At 41.1% G+C, this 16452-nt stretch overlaps 1 protein-coding gene across 2 annotated transcripts in view; it reads left to right on the top strand.

Moving 5' to 3' along the window:
- Positions 1 to 16420, top strand: part of LOC138968853 (MBT domain-containing protein 1-like) — a 29260-nt gene extending 12840 nt beyond the window's left edge. For both annotated transcript variants that reach the window (XM_070341517.1, XM_070341516.1), the window contains exons 14-20: positions 66 to 216; positions 688 to 767; positions 1428 to 1662; positions 2540 to 2611; positions 4442 to 4648; positions 5478 to 5947; positions 7613 to 16420. In XM_070341517.1, coding sequence (XP_070197618.1) covers positions 66 to 216; positions 688 to 767; positions 1428 to 1662; positions 2540 to 2611; positions 4442 to 4648; positions 5478 to 5947; positions 7613 to 7780 — 1383 coding nt within the window. In that variant the 3' untranslated portion in view covers positions 7781 to 16420. The remainder of the gene's footprint in view (positions 1 to 65; positions 217 to 687; positions 768 to 1427; positions 1663 to 2539; positions 2612 to 4441; positions 4649 to 5477; positions 5948 to 7612) is intronic.
- The last annotated feature ends 32 nt before the right edge of the window (positions 16421 to 16452 follow it).

Genomic DNA, 16452 nt, shown 5'->3' with positions numbered 1-16452 from the left:
AATCTTCACATGGTAGCTTATTTGGAAAGTGGAGAGCAGTATAATTGATGATGTGTTCTGTGCAGGTGTTGCGAAATGGCTACCTGATGATTGGCATTGATGGGTCGCCCACACTGGAGATTGGCTCTGACTGGTTTTGCTACCACTCCACTTCTCCCTGCATCTTCCCTGTGGGATTCTGTGAGATCAACAACATCGACCTCTCACCGCCTAAAGGTGGGTTTTCTGCTACAAGTGCTGTGTGATGTTGAGTGCTTCATTTGATGCAGTGATGCCTGTCAAGAGAGGCTGCTTGTGGGAGCAGCTCAAATTGTCCTTTCACTCTACATGTCTTCTCATGACACGGATCATTTTACTTTCTTTCTTTATATCTTTGGCTTATTTACATAGGTTATTTAAGAGCAGACAAACCATTTTTCCATTGATTGTTTATTTGTATGGACAATACATTATCTTTGCAAGACCTTTGGGCAACTGGTGTTTTGTATTTGAGGGTATATTTGATCAGAAACCAGGCACAGGTAAGATGTTGGTTTGTGTGTGAAGTGAGAATGACAATGTAACACTGCTGTTAACTTGTTCATGTCTTTTTCTTCTATTTTTACACTAAGGGCAGTTGATTGGCTTGTTGCAATTGCGAGAAACTGTCTTTAAGAATATCATATAAATTTGGTTTCTCTTTCTTAGGTCACAAAGGCGGGTTCAAGTGGTTTGACTACCTGAAGCAAACCAAGTCTGTGGCTGCTCCTGTCAAGCTGTTTGATAAGGTCAGTATCTCATCGTGGAATGTGGGGCGTTTAATGTACCCGTGTTGACAATGTCATATTGCCTAGAGTAGAGTATTGGGATTCTCCCACATTTTCTTGGAAATTCAAGGTTTCAGATTAACTCATGACCACACTATACCAAATACCCCAAAATGTCCTCCTCTCTCCTATTTCCCTCCATTTTTATTTTTTCTGAATCTTTTTTCTGGTTATACAACAAAGAATGAATGACAATAGGTTTGGTGGGTGCTTGTTTCTGCCTTTGCAGCATTGAACCTTGCTTGATGTTGAATGAGATATATACCGTGCAGCTTCAAATCATACATGTACACTAGTATTGGTAGGCTTGTAAGTATCAAACATGTCGTGAGATTTTCGACAGTCTCTTGAAATAATTCAGTTGGGTTTGTATGGGTTGTGAAAGTTGTTTCTCTTGGAAACATTGAGGCAAGCTTTCCCCATGATATTATAGGCCACAGTTATATTTGAAAATCCTCTTTTAGCCCTGTGCAATGTGCGTCAACACACTGAAGGAATCTCAAAATCACTTTTCTTTCAGAAGACGCTATTTCCATGGGGTTGATTTGGAGATGGCCAGAGTTTCGTTTTCTGTGCTCAGATGGAGAAAAGTGTCAAAGTTGAGTTTCCTTTTGTTTTCAGGAGATACCAAAACATGGATACCGCCCCGGCATGAAGCTGGAGGCTGTGGATCTCATGGAGCCACGCCTCATCTGCGTTGCTACGGTGACACGCATTGTGGGTCGTCTGCTGCGCATTCATTTTGACGGGTGGGAGAACGAGTACGACCAGTGGGTGGACTGCCAGTCGCCCGACATCTACCCTGTGGGCTGGTGCCACGTCATGAAGTACACGCTGGAGGGACCGCCCATTAAAGGTACGTTTGTTTGTATGGGTACACACATTATACGTTATTTGCGTGTTTGACCAAAATATGACATTTTACACAGATCGAGACAGTCATTGTTCTCCGAGACCGCGATAGCGGTCGAGGTGAACAATGACTGTCGAGATCTGTGTAAAATGTCATATTTTGGTCAAACACGCAAATAACATTTATGTATCGATCGAATCCCTTTCAGGTACTATGACTTTGTTGTTGTTTTGACGATTGAACGAGCCCGGGCACACACACATGCAATCAAACACATAAGATTCATATTTCGGCGTTTCAGGTTGACCGAAACTTCAAAGGAACTACAAAACACACGTCATGTACTGACTTTGTTGTTGTTTTGACATTGAACAGCACACATGCAATCAAACACATGACGTGTGTTTTGTAGTTCCTTTAAAGTTTCGGTCAACCTGAAACGCCCAATTATAAAGTTTTGTAGGCCTCTGACGTCACATGGCTCAAAGAAGGGAAATCCAATGTCCAATCGATACATATAATGATGCAGGACCAGAGAGAGAGAGAAACATCTACCCTGTGGGTTGGTGCCAGGTCATGAAGTACATGCCCATCAAGGCTAAGTTTGCGTGTATGAATGCGTAGAAGTTACACGCCCAGTCTCAGTGGATATGAAATTTAATGGTCAAAGTTTGCGGATTATGAAAAATGTGAGCTTCAGCAGTGTTTCTGCTTAGTGTTTTCCATGGCATCCTGCAGTGTTTTGCAAAGAAAAGCAATGTGTTTGAGCTATTTGTTATTTGTGTATGCTGAAAATATATGCCAGATGCAGCTAGGCATCAGTGTTACTTACTAACGTTATGTCAAAGCAGACTGTCATTTTTGCTTGCTTGGTTTGCAGAAAACAACCCTGTGCCCATGATGCACAAGAAAAAGAAGACGAAGAACCAGATCTACAAAGGACCCAGGAAGAGTGAGAATTGTTTTTCTTCTTAATTTATGAACGCTTTTTTTAATTGTATTTTGTGCTTTGTGTGTTGGCATTCTTCGAACAGTGTTGTGTATGAGTTGTCAGAATCTATCATTACTTTTTTTAGTTCCCTGTATGTATTCACAGCTTCACAGCTGTCCCTTTTTGGCTCCAGCCAGGTTTTGGTTTGCCAAGTTTTATTTTTTGTAAGACTGTTTTTTTGTAGGCCAAAACTGTGTGTTTATGATTCCTTTTGTTGTTGATGCTTTACCAAAGGAGCGAAGCCAACAACTGAAGATGAGTGTTTGTCTTTGCATCATTCTTGTATCTTGTGCGTCCACTCTATAGATAGAGGTTGAGGTTTAAGAGAATATTATGTAAAAGTCTTCTTCTTGTTCTTGTTCTTGTTTGCTTCTTCTAGACTTTGTATAAGTAAAATGTAGGATATACACATATGTACTTCATTCTTCATTCTTGTACAGTACAGGCAAATCCAGCTAACTCACAAACGGTTAAGTCAAAAATTCGCTTAGCACACAAAGAAATTCTGGTCCGGAATTATCCCTCTTTATCTATGTGTACAAAGTACCCTGAGCTCGAAATGGGATTTCTCTTACGTAAGTCGAAAGACGGATAGCACACAACAGAAAGTCAGTCCCAAAGACAAAGTTTACTCTATATTTACTACAGCAACTCGAAACACGAAACTTGGCGTCTCACACTAGCGCATTGTGTAACCTTATTCCCTTCTTCTCTACACGGACGCCACACCGACTGGTCAGTCGGCACGCAATAAAGTATGAACTGAAGTTAGGAGGGGGCGAGGAGTAAGGAGGGGGCGAGGAGTAAGGAGAATTATCCAACTCCAAGAAAACATTCTGAAAAAGGTGGGGAAGTGGTGACAAGGCAGTGAACGCACTCACCATGCACTGACATCATACGAAAGCAGCCACACAAACACAGCACAGAGGCAGAGGCAGGTGTGCGGATGCTTTGTGAGAATAAGCGTTGAAAACCAGTTTGAATAAAAAAAAACAGCAGATAGAGCCGCATGTCATAATCATTCTTCTTGTCTGGCTTTATTGACTGCATGCCGATCTTGTGGCAGTGACTTTTCACTCTTCAGTCGGACTGTACACAAACCGCTCTCACTCTCCCTCACTGACTACCCTAAGCCCTGACAACTGATCCTTGGAAATTGTTTGGAAGAGTACACCTCTCTATTTCTCTCCAATGCTCTTCCTGCTGACTTCAGTGACACCGGACACCCCAGAGTTTAGCCAGCTACCCCCCCCCCCCCCTCTCTCTCTCTCTCTCCCCCCAGCCATGTACTGTTTGGTGCTGGCGGCTAATTGAGGCCAGCTGCACTGTTCACTCAGAGCAAAGCAACACAACTGAAGGGTTCACAGTTTAGGTAACCGACTCACTGGTCAAGGCTGCAGGGAAACAAGAGTATCTTGTCAATGAAAGAGGTTACACACAGATACGCGATGCTGAGAACGGTGGCCGATTTTTCACTCTCTTTCTCGGAGGGCCTTCATCATTGCAGGGACTGCTGTAAAGAAATGCTTGCTCAGAAACTAACTCTTTTTGCATTGAAACATGCACCAGAACTGGTGGACACCATCGACAATGTCAAACATGAAATCGAAGCAGTTTGCTTGAGGACCGATTTTTGTCAACATTTTCAAGGTCGCTAGAGAGGGGTTCCACTGTACTATGACCAAGTCGAAATTTCGGATAGGACACAATAACAATTCGGTCCCTTCAATTTCGTCTTATCCGGATTTGCCTGTATTATGATTTATGTGTTTGTTTTCTTCTGTCTTCCAGAGAGAAAGTCCAAACCTGGGTTGCCAGGAAACCCCTTTCCGCCTGGTTACCGCTTCCTGTCCTCCTCAATGCAGGACTCGGGGGACAAGATGACCTACACCCCCGGGGACAAGGTCAGACCGCCCCACATGGCCTTGCCCCCAGAGGCTGTGGCCGCCAACCTGCCTCCGTTGCTAGATCCAGATCTTCCTGAACCTCGCAAGAAAAGTGAGTTGGGCGTCTTCTTTGTTTTATGGGGTTTTGATTGTTTTGGGTCTAAAGCAGCAAACAAGTTTTGTTGGTAGTCTGTAGTCCAAAGCTGTGGAAGTAGACTGACTTTTCTGTTTGCCAGTCAAAAGGAGTTTTATACTGAAGAACATTCTCTTGTGATGGGACTGGAGATTTTTGCGTTTAAACGGTAAAAGATTACTTTTGCTTTGGGGGCCATTTTTTGTTTCCGGATGGTGCAGCTTTGGTATTTGAAGATTCCTGCACAGCTAAAAATAAAACCTGGAGGAATTGTGGCAACACGTGCGCATGCTCTGATAATTACACAATAGTTTAGCTTCAAAAAGCACATGCGCATAAAGCACATGCGCACAAAGGTACGGCATGGTTTCCAAAAGCTGTAAACCATCTTTTACCTTACATCAAAATTAAAAAGTGATGCTTCTAACATATAAGGATCATACATCCAAAAGACAGCTAACGTCCTAAAATTCAGAATCAACAGATTTGTTCTATAAGGAACATAATTTGCAGACCAAGAGTTTCCTAAATGATGGTTGACAGCAGAAATTATGAGAACTGTCTGCTGGCAAAGAGAATTCTGGTGATTCCTTTCTTAAACATGTTATCCTCAGACTAATCATGTTGTTTCAGTCAAAACGAAGCCAGCCATACGATCTCTGCTGTCTCTATATGGCCCTCACACTAATCGTGTTGTTACAGTCAAAACAGAGCCAGCCATACGATCTCTGCTGTCTCTCAATACGTTCACAGACTAATTGTGTTGTTTCAGGCATCACAGACTAATTTAGTTATTGTGTTGTTTCAGTCAAAACAGAGCCTGGCACCGGATCTCCCATGGAAACCTCCACCTCCATTTCCCCCGCCCGCTCCGGTCAGCCCCACCCTGCCGACAGCCTCCCCACCCTCAGTCCCAAGGGAGGCAACGTGCCGGACGCTAAGAGTGCCTCAGAGTTACCTCAGGGTGTCAAAATGGAGGCTGGCTGTGATTCTGTGCCAGTCAGCAGTAGTGGTGGTGCTGTGGCCAGTTCCACGGACACTGTCAACAACAACACAGCGTCCAACGCTAACAGTGACAGAAACACCAACAGTGCATCAGACTTACAGCTTGCTAGTGGGGTGAGGCTGAACAGTTCGTCAGCAGGAGACCAGAAGAGTTCGTTAACGTTCACACCCAGTTTGCAGAGGCGAGCTCCAGAGTCGTGGAGTGCCCAGGACGTGTGTCTGTTCCTCAGTGCCAACGACTGTGGAGCTTGTTCAGAGGCCGTCTTACGAAAGGTGGGTTTGGATAACTAAATGGATTGATACAGATCGCATTAGGATCAAGTTTGTGTCAATAATTAAGAAATCAACATGCTCTTGAGCATTATTTTATAGAGCTAGAATTGCATGTATTTTATATTTGATTCATATAATACATCTGACAAAAAGGTGAGTCTTACAAGCATTTGCTTTTACTTTTTATGTTTGATTTCAAATGATTAGGTTGTAAGAATTGAATATAAAATGTGAAAGTAGCTTCTTGATCAGAAGTGTGGACCCTCTGAGTAGAAATGTGCAATTAGCTCTGTACAGGCTTAGTTTCTGTGGTAAGGTTAAAGCGACACAATTACAGTGTCAAGCCTGTGGTTGTCAGCCTTTATGTCAAGTTTTAAATCTGAGCAGAACACTGGTGGTCATGATCTATCTGAATGTGCAAATGTGTTTTGTGTAAGTCTACGCAGACCAGGGGTAGTTAAAATGGTATGTATCGACTTAAACAGTGGATTTGTCTTCTTTGAGCCATGTGACCTCAGAGGCCAACTAAAACTCATATTTAGGTGTCTGGCCAAGACTACAAAAGAGTGCATGGTCGTGTGCATTCAATTGTTACAAAAATTAAATGAATGGATACATAAATGTAATTTGTACTTTTGACCAAAATATGACATTTGACTTTGATCTTTACAGTAATTGTTCACGGCGACCGCGAGAACAATGCTTGTTTGGATCTGTGTAAAATGCCACATTTTGGTCAAAACTACAAATAAGGTATGATGTTTAAAGGCACACTCAGCTTCACGTAAACCATCAGGTTCTGGTCACAGACACTGTCAGGCTTTTTACACACGATACAAACACCCTTTCGTTTAAACACTCACCTCTTGAGAACATCCTAGGTGCCCTCCGTAAAGAGTTAGCATTTTTTAGGGGATTTATTTCGTGCAGTCAGAACGGATTTACAATGAGACAAATCGGATGCCTCGTTTTGGCGCTAGAACTAACTTTTAAAATCTAAATAATAAAATAACAGCTTGTTACACAAACATTCTTAAATCATAGAAGAATTATTTTTTCATCAAGACAAGATCAGTACAATTCGAAGTTTTGAAAGTTTGAAAAATGGTAGCCCGGAAGCAGGTCACGCAAGGTCGTGTTTCCCAGCAGTCGAATTTTCTGCATAGCGCTTGCTTCTTTGAAGCCAACCGCCGTCGATAAGTTTGCGTGATTCGCAGTCGTTTGTTGCAGTTTAGATTCAGAGGTACACAATAACGTGCTATTGCAGATACAGCGAGTCGCATTGAAATCACAAACTGACCACTAAATTGTGAAAAGTGGATCACACGGGTTCAAGATGGCTCAGGGTTAAAAATAAACCACAAAATCTGATGTGTGGTTTACGCAAGCTAAATAGCCATTCAAACAAACTGTGTCATGTAATGCTATTAAATGCTATTGCAAGTGTGTTCCATAAGGTTAGAACTGCATTTTTCATGAGAAGATTTAAATCGTTCTGTAAACCATTTGAGGCAGACTGGGGCTTTGAGTGGCATGGTGTTGCTACTTGCAGAACATGAGTGGTCGCTAAAACAATGCCTGTCAGGATCTGTGTAAAATGCCATATTTTGGTCAAAACTACAAATAAGGTATGATGTTTAATTGGCATGGTGTTGCTCCTTGCAGAACATGAGCGGTCGTGACCTGCTGGCGCTGAGTGCAGAAGAGGAGATCAGTCTGGCCGGCACCAAGGTGGGACCGTCACTACGCATCACACAGCTGTTGCAACAACTGCGCTCCTACGCCAATGGTTTTCCGTCACCTGCTGTGCCTGCTCCCATGGACACAGACTGAAACGATATGTGAGGTAGTGGCGGCAGAGCCAGCGGAGTTGTGTGTGTGTTGTGAAGGGACACAGACTTGAGTGGTGTATAAACCAGATGCACCCCTAGCTAAATTTGAATTTGATGTGTGTTGTGTGTACAGGCAATGCAGTGAAAACCCCCTTTTAAGACCTCCTAGAAGCTGAGAAAATCAGGTCATGAAGACCAACATAGGTACGTTGCAGATATAGCTCTAGTTTCTTTTGCTGTCAACGCTACTAAATTTAGCTCTTTGGCATTTTACTATAACAATGCTTGGTCTCCTGGAGACGGATGATAGGTTTTAAGGAGGGAGTTTTAGAATGGGGATAAACTTGCACAAGTTGTGAACAGAAAATCTTGAAAAGCAAAAGCCTGAACTGGGGGGGGGGGGGGGGGGGGGTGTCTGAAAAGGGGAGTTCCACTGTAGCGGGGAAATATAAAAGTATTGTGCTTAGGGAATGGATTTGTACGGGCAGCAAGTGGCCAGCTTTTACGGTGACTGTGTTTTACTTTTTTGCTTCTCGACAGCACACTGTGTTGGTCAAAAGCACGTTTAATTTTGGTGTTCTGTGTATTTACTTCCTTGTTTACTTCTTGTTCAAGTTTGTTGAAAAGAGCAGAAAACATCCACCATTTTGATTACAATATTCAAGGCTGTCGTTGTAACATTATATTCTTCCATGGAAGGAGCTGCACCATTGGACAAAGTTGACATTAGCATGTGAAGTATACATGTAACATGGTACAGTAGAACTCCCCCTTAACGACCCCCCCCTTTTACGACTACTCCCTTTTTATGACCGATTTTGCCACCACGGATGCATTTTACTATATAATGAACCACCAGTTGGCGACTCGCCCCAAAACGCGACTTACAACCGAGCTTTTTGGGATGATTTACGACTTTTGCGTACATTTCAAGCAGACGAAAACACATTCAGCATGGCGGCTCTCGCTCCTCCAACTATCGCAAGACAAAAAAAACAACACAAACGAATCCTAATACATCCGGTTTTCCTCTGTACGCTATATTGTCACGACGACTTGTTGACAAACGAAGATTCGCGAAAGAAAGAGAAAAGCGCCGACTCTTCAGAAGAGAGCTAATAAAGTAATCGCTAATCGAGCGAAATGGCAATCCGCGGCGACTTCCTTAGGTGTCAAGAAGACGCAAATTCTGTGTATGGTCAAGGATAAGGACTCGGTGTTATCGAGATGGCGAGAAGGATAGCGAAGCGAAAGTACGCAAAGAGAGGTGCCTGTACGAAAACCTCAACGATCGTGTATGGGACGAGTTTAGCGATGCAAGGCGAAGAAACATTTATGTGAGCGGAAAGATGATTCGGGAGAAAAGACGTTATGCTTTCTATCGAGTTAGGACATTCGGATTTTGCTGGTTGCGCCACAATGTCAAATGTGCTTCACTCAGTGGGAAGCGAGCATTACGCCATGAGTAAATTTTCTTTGAAATTTGAGTTAAAGTTGTTCTGCTGTAATGTGTTTGGGTGTGTGTGTGCGTGTTGATATGACAGTAAACTGCAACTGTGTGTTTGTGTACAAACATGACAGTACATAACAGTACGTACACTGCAACCAAATTCATGACCGCCCGGGCCAAAACCTCAAACCCCCATTTCTCTTCTTGTCGATCACTAAACCCCCATTTTAAGACCCCCTTTTTACGACCTAATTTTCAAGGTTTTTCCAAAGTCGTGAATAGGGGGTTCTACTGTATCAGCATTTTTTTAACGCAATCATTGTTTGAATGCAGTGAGAGTGTTTGTGTGAGTGTGTGTGTGTGAGACACAATCATTGTTTGAATGCAGTGAGAGTGTTTGTGTGAGTGTGTGTGTGTGAGACACAATCATTGTTTGAATGCAGTCAGTGTGTATGTGCAGACCTGTTTACCAGTACGATTTGGGCGTATTTTGTACGCCAAATTATTATCGGTACGCAAATACGCGACACACGCACAAAATACGCCTAAGAAAAAGTCTAGAATACGTTTTCCGGTGTTGGTGTGCTGATTACGGAATGGTACAACTGATACCGGTTTCGGTCGAAGGGAGATAACCATGACAGCAAGTCTTCAGCTGTGGAAACCTTGTTCAGTTGTTGGCACGTGCGATCGTCTGGACAATCGTGGCAAAATGAAGCGGAAAAATGTGCCAGTTTCGGATGACTGTACCAAGTCTAAACAGCAGAAGCAGCAGATTTTCTTGGAGAAATATAAGAAAGAGCCAGGAATTGTGGAGTCTACTATGGGAAAAAGTCATGCACACTGCAAGTATTGTAAATCAGATTTCTCTGTTGCCCATGCTGGGAAATATGACATCGAACGACACTGCAGTTCCAAAACTCACCTGGACAAGGTTGCTGCAAAGTAATCCGCTGAAAGCTGCCAAGGAGTTATGAAGTTCATTCCCGCAAAGCAATTCCTGCCAGAAGAAAAGGCTGTAGTCCGCGCTGAAGCAATGTTTTCTGAGATGATTGTAAAAATGAACTTGCCACTGTCAACCGCAGATGTTATTTCACGAACTTCATCTTTTCATTATCAATCTGTTTGGAAGACACTGGTTATAATGCTATAAACTGACAGGTAAATAAAAAACGCTGGCGCTGGACCCGAGTACTCTTCAGACTGGCTCGCTCCCCCAGTATAAAAGTTTTTGTCTTGTGCACGTGGATTTAAAAAAAAAAAAAAAATTTTTAAATTATTTATTTTACACAATTAAAAAAATTATTAGAGTAAAATAAAACATTAAAACGTTCATAATAAACAATAGTAAACAAGAATTAAAAAAAAAAAAAAAAAAAAAAAAAATAGACCGCCTATGCTGGGAATCAAACCCGGGTCACTTGGATTTAAAAAAAATAAATAAATAAAAAATAAAAAAAAATTATTTATTTTACACAATTAAAAAAACTATTAGAGTAAAATTAAACATTAAAACGTTCATAATAAACAATAGTAAACAAGAATTAAAAAAAAAAAAAAAAATAGAACGCCCATGCCGGGAATTGAACCCGGATCATTTTGGCCATAGACTCTCTCGTGCTCTCTGTCTCTCTTTCACCGAGACCAAACCCTGCATTGTAATTTCTTTGCCGAGACCATTTCCTCACCCGTTCGTTGTCTGGCTTGCAAATCATGCTTTTGTCATCACTGCGTGACGTGTTCGCCGCTCAAGTCTCCCCTTTAGTTCAGGCTGTTTGCAAAGCGACCAGCCTCCCACCGCAAAAACTCCCACCGTTAAGAGTGGCTTTTGTGATTTATTTCGCATTTACTTCCCAGGTAACATGAAGTTTTAATACGATCAATCGGACCTATTATCAAGTTAGTGTATCAACTTTTGAACGAACTGCGCCCAGTAGTTTTCCAGCAATAAGCTGTTAAGTCCAGACAGACAGACAGACAGATACACAGACAGACACACAATTAAAGTCTGCAGGACCCTCCTACTGCGTACTCGGGGATAACATTGTTTTATTCCTGTTGTATTGGAAGGAGTTAAATTCTGAAGGTGTTCACAAGACATGCTATTCTTACACAAACACCTTTGCACCCACGCGTACATTTTCCCTAGCCCATATGGCTTTGCTTGCAAAGTACACCAACTTTTTGAAAAATACACTCAACTTTTTGGGAAATTACTCTTGCCTCGGGTTTAGGGTAAACAGGTATGTGTGTGTGACGCATCATTGTTTGAATGCAGTCAGTGAGTTTGTGTGTGTGTGTGTGTGCTTGATTTCATGCAAGAACATTGTCTAAATACAAGCAGCTGCAGAAAACATCCGTGACAGAGTAACAACATGACACACAATCTTCAGAGAAACAGCAGCGGTGTTTTCATTGTAGTTGTATATGTACCTTGCATGTAAACATTACCTTTTGGCAACTGCTGTATTATGTCACACCTACAGTTTTAAATACTTTGGAGACATAATGTGTTGCTTTTACTTGAGTTTAAAATGTTATTTTTGTGTCAATGATTGGTTCTTGAGTTTGAGATACAAAACTAGTGTGTGAGACTTTGTTTTTGTGTCAGACAGGCTCTAATTTTTTTTATCTGCTATGCTTGTGATGTATTGCCTGCATACGTTACATCAAACTTTGTCGTGGACACAAGTATTTGTTTTATCTTTTATTTTATTTTTACCAGTGTGGTTTGTTTCATCTCATAGCCATGTATACCCTCTTGCTTCTTGATTTGGAATGTTTGCCTTAACTTTGAAAGAAAGTCCCGTAAATAATTGTTTGTTGTTCTCCTGTTTACTAATTGTATGTTGTTTTTTTATTCCTCCTGTCTTCTCTAACTCTTCATGTTTGTTAGCCAGCTAGTGGATGTGTCACTGCCAAACTTTCGCCATAGAATCTTGGGTTTTGTATGTTTGTTTTCTCTGTACATATCTGAGTGGTGATCCTTTTGATATTGGGAAAAGCTATAAGACTGTTACACCCTATTTTTGGGGATTAAACTTGTGAAGAAAATAGGATATATATTTTGTAACGTGTCGGTGGGTTTTAACCTATGGTGTAATGGGGTCCTGTCTCTTTAAGTCTATCATACGTTACACAGAAAAGGTGGACTGTGAAGTTATATATTTATCTATCCACTTGATGTCATTATATCAGCATATTTTAAGTTGTACTCGGCATGTTCTGGTTTAATTAAGCAGTAAATTGGTTTTGACACATTTCATTTCTAAACTTATATAAGAAAGAAAGTAAGCTTAGAAAGAAAAATGTGATGAGACTATGGTCATGTACAGCTACCAGAAGGTATATGTATATTTTAATTTGGGAAAAAACACTTGCTACCCTGATTAAACCAGTGATTGTGTACAGATACCAACCCTTGACTCTGTGGTGTGTTTTTTTAATTGAGGCAATGACCATGCAATGAATTTGTGCTAATGACCATGCTGATATGTATATAGCTATTGACCAGATGCATACTTTTCTTGTTGTTTTAGTTGCCATTGTCCCAGCTGATTTAGACTGTAGATTTCTCTTTTTTTCTCTCTCTGTAGATTGGAACCACCCTCGAGGTCCAAACAAAGTGAACAAATCAAATTTGAAAAGGGAGGTTGTTTGACAGTGGAGGTGAATTGACAGATGTTGTTAACTGGAAAACAAGGGTCTTAGAATGGGGTTTCTACTGTACCGAGTTTTATAGTTTTGTGTCAAGTTATGATCTGTCTTCTACCATGCTCTTGTTTGCAAATAGTTATCATCGGCTTAATAACAGCTAATCTTTGGTTTAAAAAAAAATCCCTTGGGTTTGTGTTTTAGGCAGCGTTTAACTGAAGATGATACTGACTTGCAAATGAAGCTTTCTTGAAGTCTCTGCAACCACAACAAATAATGCCCAGTATCCTTACACTATACAGTTGGGATGGCTCCTCTATGATCACTCCAGAGTATGCTGCTATCACATCTAGAATTTAATTTGGAGCATCAAAGAATTGCAGCAAAGGTTTGCAGAATACATGCAGTGTTCATCAAATTCTTGTAGTGTGGCCCCAGAAATATGTACTCTTTGATAAGCCTGCCTTTTGCAGGAACACATATTTGACACATCATTTGAAAAGATCATAACACTTGTAGGCATAGTGTCTGCATTTGCGGTGTATGCATGTTTTCTGACTGCATGCAGGCGCAAAGAGAGAGAGAGTGGATCTGTTTTTGGCAGATTTAGGTTCAAAACGGTAGTTCTTGACAGATAAATTACTGACCGTAACAATTAATGACTGTGTAGCAGCTGAAGGAAAGATCTCATTTAATTTTCATATTGAGTAAGCAGATAGTTACACCTGCAGTGGAAAACTGCCAAGATACGTCAAATGTATCTGTTCTGATCTATTGTTAAGTTACAGATACTTTTCCTGTCTTGGTTCATCCAATCCAAGCAGTTAGAACTGCCTTCAGAATTTCATTCTTGAACGTTTATTCAGCCAGAGAACTTGCAAAATGTTGTGAACTTATTCGAGGATCTCTTTTTCCTTATTTGTGTCCTTTTTTTCATGCATCTTTTGGTTTGAAATGAAATATTGACTTAGGTGTATGAAGGACAGGTGTATGGTAAATATGTACACTGGAGGTAAAGTTGGCATTAATGTGTTAGCACACAGCAATTTGTATTGAGGCAGCTTTGTTGTTTGTCATCACGTGAAGGTCTGTTGTTTTGTGCAAAAAGTTGCGGTGCTATTGCGGCCTTGGAAAGCAGTGTGTATTTCAAGTTGTGAGTTTTCTTTTCTTGTTGCAGTTTGGCGTTAAGCATCTGGTTTGTGTTTGATGCTACCCCCCGCGGGTTAGGGGGAAGAATTTACCCGATGCTCCCCAGCATGTCGTAAGAGGCGACTAACGGATTCTGTTTCTCCTTTTACCCTTGTTAAGTGTTTCTTGTATAGAATATAGTCAATTTTTGTAAAGATTTTAGTCAAGCAGTATGTAAGAAATGTTAAGTCCTTTGTACTGGAAACTTGCATTCTCCCAGTAAGGTAATATATTGTACTACGTTGCAAGCCCCTGGAGCAATTTTTTGATTAGTGCTTTTGTGAACAAGAAACAATTAACAAGTGGCTCTATCCCATCTCCCCCCCCCTTTCCCCGTCGCGATATAACCTTCGTGGTTGAAAACGACGTTAAACACCAAATAAATAAAAAAAGAAAGTGTTTGATGCTGCTGTAAATATATGTTTGTACAGTGTAAATAAACCTAGTTCTCTGTGCAGAGAAAATTACTGCCATTGAATTTTATGTGCAAAAATTGATTCATACCTGACTAGGAATACTGTTGTAATTGATGACTTTGCCATGCCAAGTAAACGAAACGCTCATTGTAATGGTGCTTTTTCACCCAAAACAGTTTGTTTTATTAAGAAATCCTCTTCAAGTAAACAAGTTTAACTGCAACATGCTTCTACAAATTGCTATGATGGGGGGATAATTTGCTAAGGATAGCAAAAAGCCCACAAAAATACCTGTCCCTCTCTTAAAGTTGTTTTCGAAGGTATTAACCCTTAGGCTTGTTGTCGCGACATATGTCACGCTACTTTACGTATACTGTCACCTGGTTGTCATGACATATGTCGCGCTACTGGCTCGGTCTGTTCCGATTACCTCCCATGGATTCGAAAAACCTATATGACTGTTTTTCTGTTAATTCACCAGTGGCTATGTAACATGTGTTACAGAATTGCACCAGTGTAAGGGTTAGCACAGTCCTCTATTGAGGAAGAAGCTGGCACTATGTTTTTTTTTTACTGAAGTGAGAATTACATCATTTGTGGTGGAAAAGGTTTTAGATCTTCTCATACACTATGCCCCACAGCTCTGAATGTGTCAAAGGGACTACTATGTGGACTGATAAAAAATGGCATACCAATGTGAACACAAAGTTCTGACAAACTGCTTTAGTCTTGTCATTGCATGTTCGTCTGAACAAGTCTTATGGCAGCAATGGTTATGCAGTAATATATGGTTAAAAGATTTTGAAGAATGAAAATGCAGACTGTAACATACAGCCATGGAGTGATTTATGGGTTAAAGGCACATTCTGCCTCATGAATACAGTTCTGCTCACCTTCTTGGATCTGACTATAAGGAATGACCATCCGTCCACTTGGTCATATAACAAAAATCAACAACTTGCTGTGGTGAGACCCGCCGCGGGTTAGGGGAAAGAATTTACCCGATGCTCCCCAGCATGTCGTAATAGGCGACTAACGGATTCTGTTTCTCCTGTTACCCTTGTTAAGTCAATGTTTGTAAAGATTTTAGTCAAGCAGTATGTAAGAAATGTTAAGTCCTTTGTACTGGAAACTTGCATTCTCCCAGTAAGGTCATATATTGTACTACGTTGCAAGCCCCTGGAGCAATTTTTTGATTAGTGCTTTTGTGAACAAGAAACAATTAACAAGTGGCTCTATCCCATCTTCCCCCCTTTCCCCGTCGCGATATAACCTTCGTGGTTGAAAACGACGTTAAACACCAAATAAAGAAAGAAAGCTGTGGTGAGTTGAAACTCTCACTGCACAGAGAACAGCCAGGCTGTTGATTGTTATGTGACAAACTGAAGGGATGGTCTTTGATCATGTAAAAGCCTGGCCACATTTGAGCAACGAGCCAATTTTTCATGAGGCGGAACCAGCCTTTAATTAAAACTGAATAGAAGCCATAAAACAAATCAATTGGCTTTGGAAAGAGTATGCACAAGAAACCTGGATACTGTCCCCTAACCGAGTCTCCCATGGCAAGTCCCATCCGACTGTAAAACTTGAACCTTACTATTCTTTCGCTAACTGTGCAGCATGGTGGCTGAAGTTGAACCGATACCTCACTGAAGACATCTCAGGCGCCTTATGAAATTCGTTGGTAGGTCAGGTCTGAGACACGCACATATCAGGGGACAGTATCCAGGGTAGCTAAAGATAGACCACAAATTGTATCCCATTTCTTAAGGCAATTTATTGGTTTTGTTAGGACCCAGATTTCTTCAAAATATCCCAGGTTTGGCTGCATCAACTCTCCAGTAGGCATGGCTATTCTTTTTTTTGTTGTTTCTTGTTGCCATTATTCAACTTTTGGTTGTAAATTTGACAAACATAAAAGATTTGAACTGCTTACATTTGTGTTTGTTTTTTTGAGTGCAAGCT

This window comes from Littorina saxatilis, linkage group LG6 (genome assembly GCF_037325665.1).
Source record: "Littorina saxatilis isolate snail1 linkage group LG6, US_GU_Lsax_2.0, whole genome shotgun sequence".
NCBI lineage: Eukaryota > Metazoa > Mollusca > Gastropoda > Littorinimorpha > Littorinidae > Littorina > Littorina saxatilis.
Note: the sequence above shows the minus strand (reverse complement) of the source record. Positions and strands in the feature narration are given on the sequence as shown.